The sequence below is a fragment of the Hippoglossus hippoglossus genome, chromosome 15, assembly GCF_009819705.1.
Source record: "Hippoglossus hippoglossus isolate fHipHip1 chromosome 15, fHipHip1.pri, whole genome shotgun sequence".
In the NCBI taxonomy this organism is placed as follows: Eukaryota; Metazoa; Chordata; class Actinopteri; order Pleuronectiformes; family Pleuronectidae; genus Hippoglossus; species Hippoglossus hippoglossus.
This window is the reverse complement of record NC_047165.1, coordinates 7284288-7302849: the sequence shown is the minus strand read 5'-3', so window position 1 is coordinate 7302849 and position 18562 is coordinate 7284288. Positions and strand designations below refer to the sequence as shown.

Genomic DNA, 18562 nt, shown 5'->3' with positions numbered 1-18562 from the left:
CCCGTCTCATTCTATTAGCCTGCTCTAATGGCTCTCAGTTAATCTCTTCAGGGAGAGAGCTATGGGCCACCACCTCCCTGTCCAGATGACTGGCCTAGTTATTACTCCACTGAGACACTGGACTCCGTCGATATATGTAAATGAGGCTGCACTTTTGGTTTGGGATTCAGTGGCAGGTCAGAAAAGTCATTTTCCGCGTTTAATTCGTCATTCATCCCCAGATCAGATACTCACAAAGAAAAAGCCTCAGGCCCACATCTGTTGTTTTCAAGAATGGATCTTGGTTGAAACAAGAGTCTTCAGTCACCGGCACCAGAGTGAAACTGCTCTCAGATAGTGGTTATGTGTGTGTTTTGAGTGGTCCATTGCTTTTACAACACATGTCCTGGAGCATAGCCCTTTGGATGACTTACTAGGCTCTTCATACAGGGGTTATATTACTATTGATCCATGTAATTGATTCTTTCTGCCCTATGAAAGAAATATATACCAAGATAGACAGAGAGATTTAGAAGAAAGAAGGCGTCACTGAGGAGTTCCTTCGAAATCATGCCAAGAATGAACAACTGCCAGAAGAGCGATTCCATATTTTCCCGCTCAGTCCATCAAACTCTTCTCTCCCTCCCGCCGTGTTTTCCCCTTTTTAAACTTCCCCTTTTCAGTTATCAGTTATGCACCATAACTACAATCATCATAGACTTGAAGTGATCAGACATAAAGATTTCCAAACATTCTCATTAGAAATGAATTGATCCTTATTTGTTGGATCAAGCTCGAGCTAGTTTTTCTTTGCATTTCTAGTCTTCTCTCCCCCCTTTCCACCAGCCTCTCCTCTGTCCCCCCATAACTCCCCCATATCCTCTCACCATGACCAGTCGCGGCAGATGGCAGCCCACAGTCCTTTTATTTTGGCGGTTGCTCTTCCCAGTGAGTCAAGTGTTTGCTCATTGTGGGAACTGTTGGGTTTCTCTTTGATATTGTTAGCTCTCGACCTTACATTTGGTTTGAGATAATCTATGTTGGTATCTACAAATACAATTGAGTTGAGATTTGATTATTTTACGATTTTCAAATCTTTTCCCATTTTCATAGATTCGTTCATTTGTAAAGATTTGGGCCAATCTTTGCCTTTTCTGAAATAAAATGTCAGACATTTGGGATCTAACCATTACTTTGAATTAAATTAGTCCTATAACAGTAGATAACACACAATAACTTTGTATGATTATTCTCTCAGAGTTGATTTTCACACTGAACTGAGATTAATGTGAATTAATAACTTTGGACACGGAACAAAAGGTTTTGGGGAAATATTTGCTAAAATATATACTAATAATATAATTAATAATAATATTAAGAAATGAACAGCTGGTATGGAATACTATGAATGATGGACTCATGATGCTTACTTATTTAGATTTTTATATTTGGTGACATTATGCGTATTCTATAGAAAAACATTAAAATCTGCTTTTAAGGCCACTGTATGATATGAATCCCAGGAGAGTAATTTTCTCCTTGGGCGTCCCTTGTGCCATATCCTTCTCTGGGGTGTCCACAGCCTGAATAAAGTCAAATAAAAAACCGCCCCTCCTTAATCTTTCAGAAGTGAAGGAAAGGTAAGAGAGGAAAGATGAATGTAGCCTGACATGCTGCTGTGCTGAGACATAGTGCTGCAGCTTTGTAATGATGGGGAACTATGAGCGCGGGGAGATGGGGACAGACCTCCTTTCATGCGTAGCCCCGGTGACCCAATAGATCATCGCCCCAAGGCTGTCACATCCTATCTGCATCCATCCTGTTGCTCCTGAAGAATGTGTCTCTGTCGTGTGTGTGTCCAAAAAGTGAAAGCTTTGCCAGTAGAGTAATGAACGACCTTACTCTTGCAGTTCTGATTCTTCAGCCCTCCTGCCTCCCTGTAAGGTGCTCTCTGTCTGGAGCTCCTCTGGGCTGGAAATCAAATAAGGCCAAATAGCCTCACTGGCAGGGAGACAGAAAGCTCCCATTCCCTGTTCGACAGACAGTAAGAGAAGATCTCTGGGGGGGAAAAGTCTGTGGAGTGATACCTCTTGAGTCTCTCACTTTCTATCTCTATTTAACAACAGCCGTCTGTATCTGTGTCCACTGCTCTTTGGATCCTTTCCACTTCGTCTCCCTCTCACTGTTTTCTCTGTCATTGTGACCATACATGCACTGGATGATAAAACATGTAAATCTGGGTTGTTTCATATCACAGGAAAAATCTTAACAATAGAGGTTTTGAGCATTAAGATACAACTTTTTTTTCTTTCGACCAATTCTCAGTGCAGTGAAGAATTCAGACCAGAAAAGGGATAACAAATTATTTAAACTCTCTCCTTAGATCCCTCTGTGGAACCATGTAAAATCTGCTGGATCCGCTCCTAAATTAATAGATTCTTTCTTGGGTCATGTCCCACCTCTCCACAGAATTTCATGGAAATAGGTTCAGTAGTTTTTTGAGTAATCTACACTATCAAGGCTTCATAGGGTTTTGCCCTGTGCTGTGTGTCTTGGTTAACGTGGGGTTTATTCCAGGCCTTGATGTTAGTGAAGCTGTTTATTTACACTGCTTTACTCTGAGGGGGAGGGGCAGGCCTTCAGATATGAGCGTTTGACAGATGGGCTGCACGGTTTCCTGCCCTACCTCTGAATATGTGTCAGTCAGCCAGGCTCTTGTTTATGTGTGATCCTCTTCAACTGACCTTCTGTCTTTCAACTAGTATTGGGAATAAGGCTGAATACCAACCGTATTGTGTCTGTAGTTGTGTCTGTAGATATTCATAGAGATTTACTGAAGATTAGTTTGTCATTTTCTAATTCGTTGACATATTATTTACTGATTTTTAAAATCATTTTGTCCCAAAAAATGCATTTATTCATTTATTTGTTTATTTATCTAAAGTGCATATGGTTGTTGTGTTAGGATGAATTATACATTGATGGACATGGCACATTTTGCGTATTTTGTTATAATTTAAAGTTCATTTTCGTTGGAGAATTTGTTTGTACTTAGCAATGCAATGTCATTTAAACAGCATTGTTTCTGGCATTGGTACAAAATCTGTGGACCTAACTTGTGTTGATGTGACATCAGTGGGCTATTGATTTTTCCATGGGCAAAATGCCCTGTTGGTGGTGGAATACGATAGTTCTCAGTTTACCTTAAGGCAATAAGGTGAGCTGCTTTTAGAAAGTCATTGTAAGATATCAATTGAACAGTTTATGATCCTTTGGCGTTTCTCTTGTACAGCGTTTATTCATTATTAAATCCTAATCCTCATGATCGTATTAACTGTATTACTTTATGAGTATAGAGCATGAGGGATTTCTCAAAGATAACTTACATAAAATACAAAATGAACCAAATACCAACATCTGCTGTGTGGACAGAAATCTTCCAGTGTCTGGGTGATGAGTGAGATGACCCAGATGAACAAACATTTGCCACAGCAGTGTGTGGCTTTAAAGCTTTGTAGCAGCGATGTGTCTCTCTGGATATGAATGAAAGTTGAGAGGTCTGGGGCCACCGACAGTGAAAGCCTCTAATCTTATTGCTACCCATTGAACAGACAGATACACACAGTTACCTCCCCCTCCCCGGGGCAAAGAGGCTTTGGTTGCCCTGCATGCACATGCTGACCTGATTTTGTGTGCGTAATTGTGTGTTTTTGTGTGTGCGCCCATGCGTGTTTATGAAGCAGATTAGGATGGTGGCATGGCCAGACACTTCTGTGGAGAGGGGTAAGTGTGTCTTTATGATTGTAGACACGTGTGTCTTCGCATGGGAATGTGGGGCAGTGCAGTACGGGTATTTTGTTTTCCAAAATAGGAGACTCACATTGTAACACAACATAACCCCTCCCCCAACCCTGTAAAAGTTGAGTGGATTACTTCTCCAGTATCTGCCTTTGTGTCTTTGTGCCAGTTTGTCAAGGGATCCACTCACATGGTTGTAACTTCTTAATCTACTGTGTGGCTTTTTCCTTTAAGCTAATTGGTAGCAATGAACGTTAACAGTATTTGATGCAACAGTAGGTTTGTGTCTAGTGACTGCTTTTGTTCATCATGGAAATGGGTTTACTTTGAGTTAACGGCATCAGCATTCTGGCTCTTAGCAACTTCTCAATTCATAATCATCCAGCACTAACCAGATGGATGCAACATGCAGGTGGCACCATCAACACATGAACACTTGTCACATGGCTGACTGGAAATGAATGAATCAACAATGAGTGAAAGGAAACGGCCCTGTGTTCCCCCCCTCTGTTGGCTTTACATGCTGTACACCCTGCATTCAGTGCTCACTGTATGCTGGCTACCTTCCCAGCACTGGTGCCTTGCCCCCCAGGCGTTGTCTATCTGTTTGCCCATTCTTTTGTTGGCCGGGCATGTTGGCGCCACAACCTCCAAAGTCAGTGCCAGCTACAGGTCATGTCATGTGAGAAACCCTTTGAAAATGGAATAGCTCATCACTCTATTAACGTCTCATTACGAATGTTCCTTTAATGTACAATTCAATATTGGGAGCTTATATGTATATTATGTGCACGCAAGCATGTACAGCTCTAATTGTTTTGGTGCCCTAGACAAGAGTACCACCCCTACATTACCCAACCACTGCTGCCTCATCAAAATAATGGTCAGTGTTATATCATCACAATGACTGAAGATGCAGTTATCTATATAGCGAGCTACTGGCCATTCAGATTCAGAGTCCAGCATCACTAACTACTGCTTTATTGCTACTTTGAGGTGTGTCCCTAATGCATAGAGAAAGAGTAAGTCGACCTTTATGTCTCTCATGTGATCACGTGAATGCTTCAAGACAGACTTGTCGTGACAAAGTCTCAAATCACCCTCTAAGCTTGCCAGATTAATCCCTAATGCTCCTCACAGTCAGCAATCGTTGTAAAGGAGACAGACATGCAACAACTGCAGCAGGTGGAGAGGACTACTGTTAGTCTAGATGGAAATGATGGACACAGTACATTCATATTTTATAGAGTGAGTTTGTAGTGTACTATTTTTTTATTCAAACGTGAAGTGACAGAGTTTGATGATGGTAAGTCACAATATTGGTTTGAGTAATTTTATTTGACATCTCCAGCTTTAGGGAGATGTAGAAAAGATACGCAATGTGGTAGCTGGTGGAATAATGTGGAGTTTTAATTAAATCAATGAATGGTTATTATTGTTCTAAGTTAAATCATTTACATTATAAATCTAATCATCAATCTAATCTTCATCTGTCTCTGTTTATTCTTTCTCCAGTTGTATGTGATTCCATGCTCCTTAATGCCTTTGTTGGCATCTAATGGAAGAAAAAGCATCGATCAGGTCCACCATGGTATCTAGACTGCCCAAGTTTGGTGGACGCTCATCGACTAACGGTGCTAATCCCTTGTCCAATGGTTCTACCCAGCCAACAACCCCTACCCAGTATGGAAAGAGCACTCCCCCAGCAACACAGCCAAACAGTCTGATCCGTGCCTCTCCTTTTTCCTTGAAATGGAAGAGAGACGATGCGCTGTCCATCCACAGCTCCACCAGCTCTGGGGACGGAGATGAAGACAAGACTCCGATGCAGCGTCCCTCGTTAGGAAAAGATGTAAAGAGTGGGACTCCGGGGACACCCAAGATTCGAAGGTCAGGTACTTTGGTGGTTGCTGTGTCTAGCCCCAAGGCAATTCCCCAGCAATCCTCTAAGATGAGTCCGAAAGTAGGAACCAAGCTAGGCCAAAGCCCAATAAACGGAGGTCTTAAAAATGGTCACACTGGCTCCAGCATTCCAGGGTCAGATTCTCGCCTTGTGCGGCCTAGGTTAGGCTCTAGCACTCCCAGAAGCAGCTCTCAAGACAGCCTGTCCCAGTCCAGTGAAAGCCTTAAGACCTTGGCACTGGACAACATGGTGCGTTCAAATAGCTTCACTCACTTCAAGCAGATTCCCTCTCCTACAACCCAATCAATGACACGGTCCTTCTCCTTTAACCGAGCTGTGGAGCTAGCCAAGCCTCTGGCCAACACTCAGCTCCGGCCTCCTCGCAGTACTTTCCTCAAACCCCCTCAGCTGAGCAATGGAAGAGTTGGTTTAGGACTTGGAGGCCTGAATGGTAGCCTGGGAGTTTCAGGGAGTCTAGATGGAGGACTTCAGTACAGCAGAACTCCTCCTGCTGCCTCCTCTCTGCCTACCTTGTCTATCCCATCAGCACCCAATACTCCCAGTGCTCTGAAGAAGCCTCTGTTCCCCAGTTGTGTGCTGACCAAGTCACTGGGCAGCAGCATGGGGGCTCTGGGCTACAAGCTGGCTCGATCTGGGCAGGCCAAGCAGCAGAAGCCTCTTTTTCAAGGTAAAGTCAGAACTTCAGCTGCCCCTGAGTGTGAAGAGTCATTGGGCATACAGCCCCATGGTGAGGCTGAAAGAGCAGACTCTCACAGTGACAGTGATGGAAGCTCTGGAGATGGAGGGGCCAACGGAGCAGGAAATGGTGTGGTCATGCAAAGCTTGTGCCTGGCTGCAGGGGAGACTCTGGAGGACATGTCCTTATCTTCCGCCTCATCTCTAGACAGAGGGGACACCAGTGAAGACTTTCTAGATGACTTTGAGAGTATGGGAGATTTGCTCAGTGATGGGGACATGCCTGACAACAGGACAGCTGACACCACTACCCAAACCCGTCTACACAGCTTTCTCAATGAGACCATCGACTGGGACAGCATAGATCTGGAAGGTAAATAAAGGAAAATAAAATGAGGTTCAACTAAATGGATATGTAACATTTGTGTCAGTTTTTCAGCCCTGAGTTTTTATTTTCTACAGGACATAAAGAAGAAAGCCCTATGGAGGACTCCCAGGGACCACTAGTGTTGTCTCCAGAGCAAGGTGATGTCCCACAGGCTTCATCTGTTGAGCTGTCACCGTCCAACAGCTCTGGTGGAACTTACATGTGGGACGAGGAGGGTCTTGAGCCTCTTGGGGGACCCGGGACTCATCCATTAGACAGCTTTGATAATTCAGAGCTCAACAGCATGGTGAGTCCAAGTTTTCAGCATGTGACATAAATGTGTTCAATGCAAAACAAAGCCTTTGTTAGTTTGTCAGTCCCAACATTTTGTCTTTTTCAAAACAATTTAGCAACTGGTACCATTTTCACCATGTTTGCGATTTCAGAATAAGGGAAACATTAAGGGAAATATTAAACGTAATACACTAAATTGTTTCAACTCTAATATAATTTCACAAAAGTTTCTGATAAACTGATAATGAACTCAGAACTCTTGCTATAGCCTCTGCCAACAAGCCCTCGTCCCTCCACTCCTCCTACCTTCACACCAGTGGCGGATTGATCTGTAGCATATTTCAGAAGAAGGAAAGAAATGGAGAGATGCCAAAACCCTTTTGCCCTTTTCAGCCACTTAGGCTTAAAAACTTGAGAGAATATTTGAAGCTGTTGCAGTTTCAACTGATTGAAAGTTGGCAAAGAATGGACTTGTGTGACTGAGTAGCGGGTTCATCCAAGAACACTGGAGAGAGAAGGTTAGGGAGAGAGGTTAGGACGAAATCTAAAAGTTGTGAGGCCTTAAAGGGGGACCTGATGTAGATTATTCAAATGGAAGTATTTTAAGAGAGAAAAAGAATCAAACACCCGTTCAAAATACTTTACTACCAGGTCTAGAATATACACTTTAAAAACATTATATACAGTACACCATCCTAATATTTGCAGGGATAACATTAAATGTAGGCATACATGCATTGTATAGATGTCATGGATGTTTCTTTGCCCCATAGTATTATTACCACATTGTGATTTATGGTATTTTTTATTTGAGTAAGATTAAAAAGTGTTGAAATATCAGTAATTAGTTTTTCAGTTCATTCCAGATAAGTGACAATGATAAGTTATTTAGAAAATCTAAACTTTTATCCAGAGTTGGACACGCTGTGCACAGTAACACTGACAGTGTGTCAAAGAATTGTTACGTTTTGAAAGTAAATGCATTAGAATGACATAGAACACGTCAAGCTTTGTGTAGCACAGGTCTTAGCATCACTTTTTGTGTTGTGAAGATGATTTTTCCTTAATATGGAGTTGACCCTACTCTTCTAATGTACCGTGAATTCATTGTCAAGCACAAATGCTCCACAAGGCTTAAGTCTGGTCTCCTGGTTACAGCCTGGGGCCTTTTTTGGGGGGTTTGACACACAAGAGTCTTTGGTCTTTAATCAGTGTCACTTTTATATGATTCCTTCATCCTCTCTTTATAATTTGGGATTAAATGAGCGGAACAAAGGCTGAGAAGGAAAACAAAATTGAGTAGCACTTACTGCCAGCTCTCACCAGCCATTTCATGCCAGCGTCTCTCTGGCTTTCTCAGAGGAATTTTGATCTGGCCACCAACTGTGAGTTAATAGCATCGCTGGCCTCGCTGCGGGTCCTGTGTGTTCCCGTACCAAGGCACCTGATCTCAGGAATGCTATAAAGAGCTTAAAATGAGCTGGATTATAAATTATATAAAACACTTTTTGTCTCTACTACTTTCACCATGTGATGTTGAAACATTAATCACCACAAATTGTAAACAATGTGCTTACAAATGTGTCTGGATGTTCTATCTGTACTTCACTGCTGCTGTCAGTTTGAGCACACGTGCTTTAGCCATGTCTATGTGATTAAGAGTCATTCACCATGTCTTAAGATATGTGTGTGTGTGTGTGTGTGTCTGTCTGTATAGTAGATTAGTTAAACTGTCATCCTGTGCTAGACTTGTTTGACTTTTGAAAGTTTTATCGACATTCCACAATGGCTCAAACCACAGCTTGTGGATTTCGCCATCTTGTGGCCCCCCCTTAAGTTTACATACTGTGCTGTTCTTTTCACATGTAACATTTTCCACATAACAATGCTGGATGGATTATAAGAGATCTGAACACTTCACTTCAGTTCTACGTGAATAAAAAAAGCCACAGGGCTTCTAGGGTGTGTTTCCCCTGTGAGTGTGACTGAAGACTGTTATTTCATTACTCCCACCCTTGGCTAATGCAACGACACCCAACACCACTGTGGAGAAATGACTGAATGCATGTTTGCAGCATGTGTAACCTGAAAGAAAATCTACTCATGACTTTATTTTGAATGGCAACCAAAGTAATCTTGAATGTTGCCTTGACACTCCTCTCAGTATAGCTCTACTCTTTCTGAACATATGCCGTGTGTACAATGATAGAGTTTTCCTTTCACATATGAAGAGCGGATTCGTTAGGTAAATGTCAGGAACATTCAGGTGATGGGTGGTGCTTGGGAAGAGCACGCAGGAGGCGGGGCATAAGGTAGCAATGTTTTTGTTTACAGCACATCGACACGGGTGTCAACCGTCATCACTCAAAGCTCTGGAATCGAGTTTTCTTACCAAGCTGACATCTTCATCTGCGTCTTCTATGTGTATGACTCCTGTTTTTTCATCCTGAGATGATTGTATTCTTCCAGTTTCACGTTCGTCACATGTGAGAAATGTCTTTGACACGCCCACTCGCTGTGAGTTTTCCAGAAATGTTCCTGTTCTCACATGGGCTCACTTGGATATTTTACAGACATTTTAAAGCAACCAGAGCAACTGACTCAGACATTTTCATTCTTACAGCCTCTCCGGAACGTTTCAGAAAAAATGTTCAGACTTCAGTGCATGTCTGAAAGACGCTTTATTGGGGTACAGACATCCGGTCAGAGAAGAAGGGGATGGTACTAGTGTGTGCTAAGATCTGATGGTGGCTGTTGACTGAGTAGGAGCTAGAAGGAAAAAAAGGGCACAAAGAGGTAAAGGATAGAACCAGAGAGAGCGATAGAGAGAGAGAGACTTAGTGACTGATTGCTGATGTGTGAAGATCAGCTCTATGGGGAATCTGCCTTTGAGATACTTTACATAGCTGTATGATTAGCGAAAATGGGCCCACTTACAGTAATTGGATGCACCGAGCTCTCTCTGTTCCACCCCTTTCTCCTTTTTAATTTCCATCTGTTTGTCTCATTCATTCCTTGTTCGCTCAGTAAATACTTCTTCGCACTGAGGAGAAGAGAACCATGAATATAATCCTGCCACAAAGCAGTGTCTGTGTCCATGATGATTAACAAATCTTGCGGATTTATCCTGCTTAATCTATGTTGTGTATAACACTGTGTATCTTTGTTTTTGTTAGTTGTTGAATGAAGTGCCCTTTTTTTTCTGCAGAGGTTTGTTCCCTTCTTGGTTCTGCTTTCAATTAAATTCTAGAGGAAAATAAATGCCAGCCTAATCTAATTATATAAAAAGTCAAAGCATTTAATCATAGCTTTGAATAAAGGGGGGAAAAAAACACTCTGCAATTGGTGTTCATTGCATATATGTAACTGAAACTTGCTATTTTTTATTTATTTTTTGCTGCATGAGAGAATGAATAAGACTATATGTGGCATGTGGCAAGTCACACTGACACACTGCAGTGGCATGCTCAGTCCACTTGGAGGCACTGTGCATCCTTAAAACAACAGTGCTCCGTGTGCTTGCTGGTGTTCCTTGTTTGTGAGTGCCAGCATTTTCTGGCTATACATGGCTCCATCTGCATTCATATGCCAAAATCAAGGAGTGGGTTACCTGAGCTTATAATAACATTCCCATGATGCACCATGCAGTGTGGTACAGTACCGGCTTTACAGAATTGGCATTGTGAGATGGAGGGCCACGTCTCGGCAGCTTTAGTGTGTAACAGCACAATTAATTTTTTTAAAGGTTTAAGTATTTCTTATGTACAAGTGTGTGAGCTTGCTTCTTTTATTTTGTCAGTCAAATGCATAGGAACAGGAAGGGATGCGAATGAGAGTAGGAGTTCAACACACTGATGCTTCTGCTGCTGATATGTGGGGGTGGAGACAATAATAGCTGCACCTGTTCAATATAGTTCCTCTGCACTGTCTTTCACCTTTCGGTTGAACTGTGCCAGACGGATGAAAATCATGGCGTCGAGTATTTTATTGCGTGATCGGATTATATTATACTGTTAAGTGTGTAGACGGTATATGAGGATAGATGGTGTGTTTTCACTTCCTCTGAATGTGCAAAAATGAAGCTAGAATATTCCAGATATATACGGTTGCTGCTATCTTGCACTTTTGACATCATTTGGAGCCCCAGTGTGCCCAGGGGGTGATCATGGTGTGGAGCTGTGGTATTGATGTCCGGCTGATTTACAAGCTAGAGTAATAACGAGTCAATCTCAGCTGTCAGTCATGACGACTTACCCCGTTTTCATCGCATCAAATAACAAATTCAAACTTCCTCAAGCAGCACGAACACTTCAACATCCATCTGTGTTATAAGAGCTAACTAAAAAGACAAACAATCTTTGAGAATATATTTTATATGGACTTTGACTTTTTTAGTTTGCTCCACGTCCCACCCACCAACATGGAGGAGGATGGGTTTATGACCTATACTACAGCCAGCCACCAGGGGGAAAACTAGATGATGTGCCCTTTTATGCAGTAGGTAATCGGAAGTAATAAAATGAATTACAATATCACATGCATGTATATGTTACATCACAGCTTATTGTCTCCCAACTTTCATCTTCACATGAACTTTTTGTTCACATTTAAAAGAATAAGAAACTTTGAGAATCAGTCCTTTTCCCTTAACAGAGATTCTGACAATTTCATTAACCTTGTGTTTGTTTAGGAGTTTTAACTGGAAGAAATCGATTTCCCTCGACATCACAGCCCAGTGTCCCACCTCACAGCATGAAACCTTTTCCCTTTTTCCCTCGTATAATTCTGTTAACAGTTATTATGCCCCCTTTTCTCTCCTGGTTCTGTGTTCCAAACAAACTACTGGGAGCTCCATAATCCTTTGGTTTGTCACCGGGCTTCCGTTTGCACCTCTTATCCCTGATTTATTTATTTTGCCTCTAATTTTAGGCTTTTGTGGAGCCGGGCTGAGACAGGTCAATTCATTAGTGTTTGAATGAGTGGGGCGCTTAAGCCCTTTGTCTTCAGAGTGCTCAGCCATTTATGGAACATAGTGCCAGTGAACCGGCTCTACTGCTGCATTAATGAGGCTTGTAGCTTACCTGCTTTTGTTTGTCTTGATTTTTAAATTGACAGCAGCAGCCCTTCGAGGAAAACAATGGTTTTGTGCGTATTTGTGCTTGCACTGCTTTCTTTAAAGACCAACACACACATACACACACACTAACACGTTAATTTACACTTACCGACACTAATATTTTTCTTGTAACAACAGCCTTCTGAATCATTCCCGAAATTACAGCCTATGCTCGAGAGTTTTCAAATCACAGTCACGACCTGTTATATTATTATTGCTCATTACCAGGCGGCTTTTTATAACCACTTTGTCTCTCAACTGGCTCTCACATATTGAACATTTTAAACTGGCTGCTCTTGAGATCGAACAAGGCAATAACATACCAGGAGAGTGGCAGAATGAAAGCAAAACAACTTACCCTGACAAGATTGGTTTGCTCCTGAATGAGCGTAGAGATTTGACCATAGACTGTATGTTAAGATGGACGATATGAGAAGTTTCCCACAAGCGAAGCCAAAGCGTCTATAGATCGCTGCCTGGTAGTTTCTGGTAAGTTTGTTTTTTTATTACCTATTTAATGCTATAAAATCATCATGATTGACAGCTGAGTCTGACTCACGATTGGTTGTGCCTGTGCGAGACCCTGCTGCCGTGGCTCCATCCCCTGATTGTCACTGCGCTCTCTGGCTCCAAATGTGCAAGATGGCAGTGTTTGTATTTGGGATATTTTGGCTTCATTTTGGGAAAGACGCTCGGTCCATCTTTACATACATCTGACTATGGATTTTACTGGCAGCACCATGATTGGACATAATACTCACTTTCCGCACAGTGCGTCAGTTAGAACAGAATTAAGTTAGAAAATTATAGCTTGATTTCTATGGTTTGTTTCAGACTATAGTTTCCTTTTGAAATTAGTCTTATGGAGTGGTCTACTATCTGAGTAAAAGAGAAAGAAGAATCAAGGTTTATCTACTTGTCATATCTCATTTTGAACTATGTCAAAAAACCTTTCAATGCAGCTTTCTAATGCATAATATGAGCTCTTTTATAAATGCTGTATAGCTCTGCCTCCGAGTCATTGTTTTGCTTCAGATGTGTCGAGGTGCACTGCAGATCCAACAGAGGAGATAATGTGCCACTGTGTAAATACTGATAGCACGGAAATTAAATTTCTAAGCAAAGGTTTGCTTTTCATTAAATTGTATTTCTAGTAAGTAAGTTTACAGAAGATACTATTAAATGCTGCAGATACATGCATTGCTCATCTAGTCAGATATTTGAAGCACTTTCAGATGTCTCATTTGTGAACCTTCATCTCTAATTCAACTTTCTATAGTCTCATTTACATTTCATGTCCTTTATTATCCCTGTGTAATGCACAGGGGGATAGTGATCATTATGTCCTTCCATCTTCTGATGACTCTTTGTCTTTTTTACAATTTCTATCACCTCCTTCCTCTTTTATCTTACATAAAGGAACAAAAAAGTAAATGAGTGGTAAATATTAATAAAAGCATATAGCACAAAAATCCCTCTACCTCACTCTCTAAAAATATAATCATGCTTTTATTAAAGTAATTATCACCTTTTAGCTAGTTGACACTAGTGGTATATTAACAGTGTAATTACTAAATTAAACTTGGGGAAACAACCCCTTCTCAAACAATGATGGTCTTAGTAAACAGCTCGTTGTTTAAACACACAGACCTGAATTATCTTACAGTTTGTTTACTGTTGAGTGCCACAAGACACCTTTATTGGCACAGTCTGTTTCTATTACCAAGGTCAGTTTCTATGACTAAGGCAATCATGTCAGTATATATATATATATATATATATAGCACACTACTGCACAGACGTACACATTGTGGTTATTTCGATAACGACACAAACATCTCGAGCACTGAGTGAAATGAGAAAGATAAACCTGGGAGAAACGTACTGCTGATTTGAGGCTCCTCTCTTTGCTCTCTCCTGCAGCTGCCATCACTCCTTAAACAATTAATTAAACTATCGCTCAGCCAGCCTCCTCCACACCGCCTGTTTCTGTCTCTGCATCTCAGAAACAAAGCATATGTCGTGTAGAAAAATAATATTTCCATTGGTGGATTTCAGTGCCAAATGTGGGGGAGAAAGCAATCGATGGTTTGAATTTGAGCGTAACAATATTATAATTTAGAATAAGTTGAGCAATTATGACCCCTTTTCTACTGTGAATTCCACAGCTGGGACTGGGAAGAGATGGGGTGTATTCGACACGGGGTTATAATTAGAGAATATTTCCCCCGCTCAACAATCCCCAATTAGTTTCACAGTAAAAGCCTTCCAGCAGTTCAGGGGGCATAAAACACTCCTTTTCCTGGAAGGCTTTCACTGTGAAACGTCTGCGGGAGTTGAATTTCATTATCCATAACCGAACATTGAGAACGAACAGCAAAGTAGAATTGAAAGGGAGTTAATCAGTTATTCTTTTTTTAGTTAGAAAATAGCATTAAATGTTTTTTAACACTCTGTGTAGTGTTGTGATGTGTTTGCCCACAACGAGAAGTCTAGAGTCAAACACAGCTCTAATTATATAAAATATAGTATGAAATATAACCTGCTTATAAATGCTTGAAAGAGCGCTTTCAATGAAGTGTTACCGCCATGTGAGCTGTTACACAGAAGGGCAGTTAAACATTTGTCTGTGTTCGCTTCAGTTTATGAGACCTTGCTAGTATTTAAAAAACGGTTTTATTCGACAGTTTGCAAAACACCGTTTCGCCGTTATCTCAGCCCTGCCTTAAGCTACCTGACTGGAAACTGACAGAGTGCCAGTTAAAGCCACAGCTGAAAGAATGAAAAGAAGAGAATAAATGATGAATCAATATAAAAAAGGAGTTTTATTTAGACCTTATGATAGTTGTTAGCTACGTATGCTACATAAGACCAATAAGGCTTTTATAGTGGATGTACATGTCACAAATATTATACTCAGTAAAACAAGCTCTGAAAAAAGACAAACTGCTTTAGTTCAAGAGCTGAAAAACACAACCTCCATCAAAATCACTGGAAAATCCCAAGATACCGAGTATAAAGAACTAATCTGTTTAGTAATGTCACACAGAAATGTCATAATCTATGATATATACACACACACACACACACACACACACACACACACACACATTACCGTGGAACCAGAGCCATTTCAACATATAGGCAGCGCTTCAGTGATTATGTCATATATGAGTAATTCTTAGAGCATTATTTTTGGAAAGTGTTTGACCTTCAGAAAACTAATGATCTTTGTCAAATGTATGTTCCATGTGGATTTCTCCGCCCCTCCTCTGATAGAGCAGCTCCACTGAGGTTTTATTAGAAACTAACACAGAGGTGTAGGGGGTTGAGAGGAGCGGCGTATACTTCCTGTGAAATGGAGAAGAGAACAACGCAGATGTCGGAGAGGAACGAGTACAGTCGGTCTAAAAACATCTCCCTGGCACTTATTGATTTTTTTACACTCTTATCTAAAGTTGAAGTTTGTGGATGTTTGAAGTTGTTTGATTGAACCGAAAAACGAGCCGCCTGCTCTGCCTGTTTTTTTGCCTGATTGAGTGCCGTGGTGCTACTTTGCAGTCACACCACGGAAAAAACCCAAACTCTTGCAGAGATCCCCAAAAAAGATTCTGTGGGAGAAAGCAGAATGGGTAGAATTAAGGTAACTGTAATGAGCTTTTCTTTAGCTGTGCGTGTGTGTCGTGCAGACGCCCCCGCAGGTCATTCCAGGGTAAACTGTCAAAGTGAGAGAAGTTCTGCCTCAGACCTCTCCCGACGTTTTTTGAAGTTTTAATCAGTGTTTGATCCGGCCGTGTTTGTTGGTGGGAACAGAGTGCACCATGAAACACTCGCATTCCGAACGGTGCTCATGCCACAGGGTGTGGATTGATGGAGCGCCTCTGGGTGTCTGCATCAAAAATATGCATGTCCTCATCCGTCAGATTCATATACTTCTACAAGTAAAATCTTTATTCCCTCAGTGAGTACAAGTACAACGGCTACAACTTAATTGGATCAAAGCTGCTTTTCAGATGCATTTCGATAATAGTTGCTAAACAGCTGCCGATCCCAAAGTCTAATCTGAGGGTCCACAACTCGACTCCTCGTGATACATATACATGTTCAGTTAACTCTTATACTCAACTTAATATTAATAATAACATTATGATACAGTAGTTGGATTAGTCTTTGTGCCTCAGTGGGATCACAGATCATTGTAGCAGGTCCTGGTTCAACACTTTGCTCAGCAACACAAAAGCTGCTTTTAGACGTGCGTTGACATCTTCCAGAAATTTTGTAGCAGGGCTGTATTTCAGAACACACATGTCTGACGCTGGTACCCATGTGCTGTAATTAAAAACACTGGGCTTTCTGCAGTGGAATATATACTTCATGTTCTGCCTCCTGCATTTTCTGCTGCTATAAACATGTTTGACCCGCTGCTGTGTTCCTTACATGTGAAAAGCAAACGACTGGAAAATGTCTGGACCCAATTTTCCGGATATTTTTGAGCTGATGTATGAAAACAGCAAAGTATTGTGTAAATAAACGGAACACATATAATACTTCTACAGAACATTGTTGTTATGTCATTTCAGTAATTAACCTATAAACCCATGTCTTCTCCTGAGTGTGATTTTCTTCTTTCGCTCGCTCACACACACACACGCACACGCGCACACACACGCACTTCTTCTTCGTTGAGAGATGATTCCGATTTTTCTGCGCTCTAAGCTGTTGTGTCCTGCCAGTGTGAAATGCAATTTCCTCTGAAGCCACATGCTGTAACAAAGACAGTCAATGAAACTGGAGGAGACAGAGAGCAAGTTGTGAATTTTTGCTGAAATAAAGAAAAGACAACAAAAAACAATCTAACACTCGAATGGTCCGGTGCTAATTTCATAGTATTGATACACTGTCGGGGTAGAATATATTACTGTACCGATATAGGTCAGCTGTAGTTCAGGTGATGGAGCAGGGCGGCTGTTTATAGGATTTTTTTGGTTCAATCCCTGGAATTCACCCTATTCTGAAGTGTACCACATTTATTTAATACCTTTATTTTAGGTTCTGCACAACTTCAGACAGCTGTAATGAGATAATTACTATAGACCCTGACAATATGGAGTTTTGAGGGCTGTGGCCCATACCCACAGTAGGGAGTAAAACATTTTTGGCAATGATTCCCACGGCAAAGAAATGTAAAGGAGGCTTAAAATTTTATAATTGAACCATAAACTTCATTATAAGTAACTATGAATAAGAAGAGAACACAAATACGACCAAATAAATACAACTTGACTGATTATCTTAATTGTTAAAAGGTAAACATAAATGCTCCTCTCCTCTGCACTGTGTATTGTGTAGAATAAAAGTTTTCTGACCTGTGCATATCGGGAAACGTAAATGCTATTACAGATATCTCTGAAAGGCTCATCTAATTGTTATCGGCCATCCAATAAATTTAGTAATAACACAATGCACATATATTGTAACAAGAGGTCTGCTGTGTCAGTGCTGTTTTACTGACAGAAATGATGGCACTTTATTTTAACACAGGCAGCGTAACTGCTTCTGACTCTGAGATTGATCCACAGATTCATCTAGATTCTTCTTTTAGAGACGTTGTCACCTACACACCTCAGTGTGGGATTTTGTACCGAGCTGCGAGTTATGTCACTGATGGTGGACTTGCAGCGGCTCATGTTTATAATTCACATGAAAAGTTGTTCAATTTAAATGTGTGGAAGCGTGGAAGGATGCACTTACACCCCTGTTTTTGATGCGAGCATATTTCAAACACTCCAGCAGAGAAAGTGTGCGTGTAGAACAGGCTGTTCCTGAATAAGAGGGCTTCACTTCCAGTAGAGAAAAGTATCTAATCTTTGTTTCACCCCGAACATTCATCTGTTGTATTCAGAGAGTGGGAGGTTACAGACAAGAGACGAGAGAGCACCAGGGTGGATGGAAGAGAACATGGAGACAGGAATCTGAGACGAGAAGTGAGAGACAATAAAACAGATGAGTGTGGTTGATTTGTTCGTGGACTCTTCAAGCGACAGAGATTCCACCCACGTCTCGGTTGATAGTATTCGGAAATACTGCAGAAGAGTGTTTTTGTTTATTCTATTTCCTTCATTATTCCTTCTTCATTAAGCCTGAAACACTGAGCGCCAGTCAGCTATCACGCAACACATGAGATTTTCAGTAATGAGTAATTTTATGCTTGTGTCTTGTAGTCAAAGCCCTGTCAATTTGGTTTCGTGAAGCACAAAATTGCCTTGGAAAAAATAAAGCTTTGAACTATTGATTCATTCTTTTGCTTTTGGGTATGCTTTGAATTATTCCGCAGACGGCAGCGCAGCAGTCAGACTAGCTGCATATTCCGAGGCTTTTATGAGAAGTGTTTTTGTTGGGGCTTTTTCAA

The 18562-nt window shown here is 41.2% G+C and overlaps 1 protein-coding gene across 1 annotated transcript in view; it reads left to right on the top strand.

The window, feature by feature from the left end:
* ccser2a (coiled-coil serine-rich protein 2a) overlaps positions 1-18562 on the top strand; it is a 52671-nt gene that overhangs the window by 9883 nt on the left and 24226 nt on the right. The window contains 2 exon segments of the mRNA XM_034608117.1: positions 5293-6749; positions 6839-7050. Of these exon segments, the coding sequence (XP_034464008.1) occupies positions 5336-6749; positions 6839-7050 (1626 nt within the window). The 5' untranslated portion in view covers positions 5293-5335.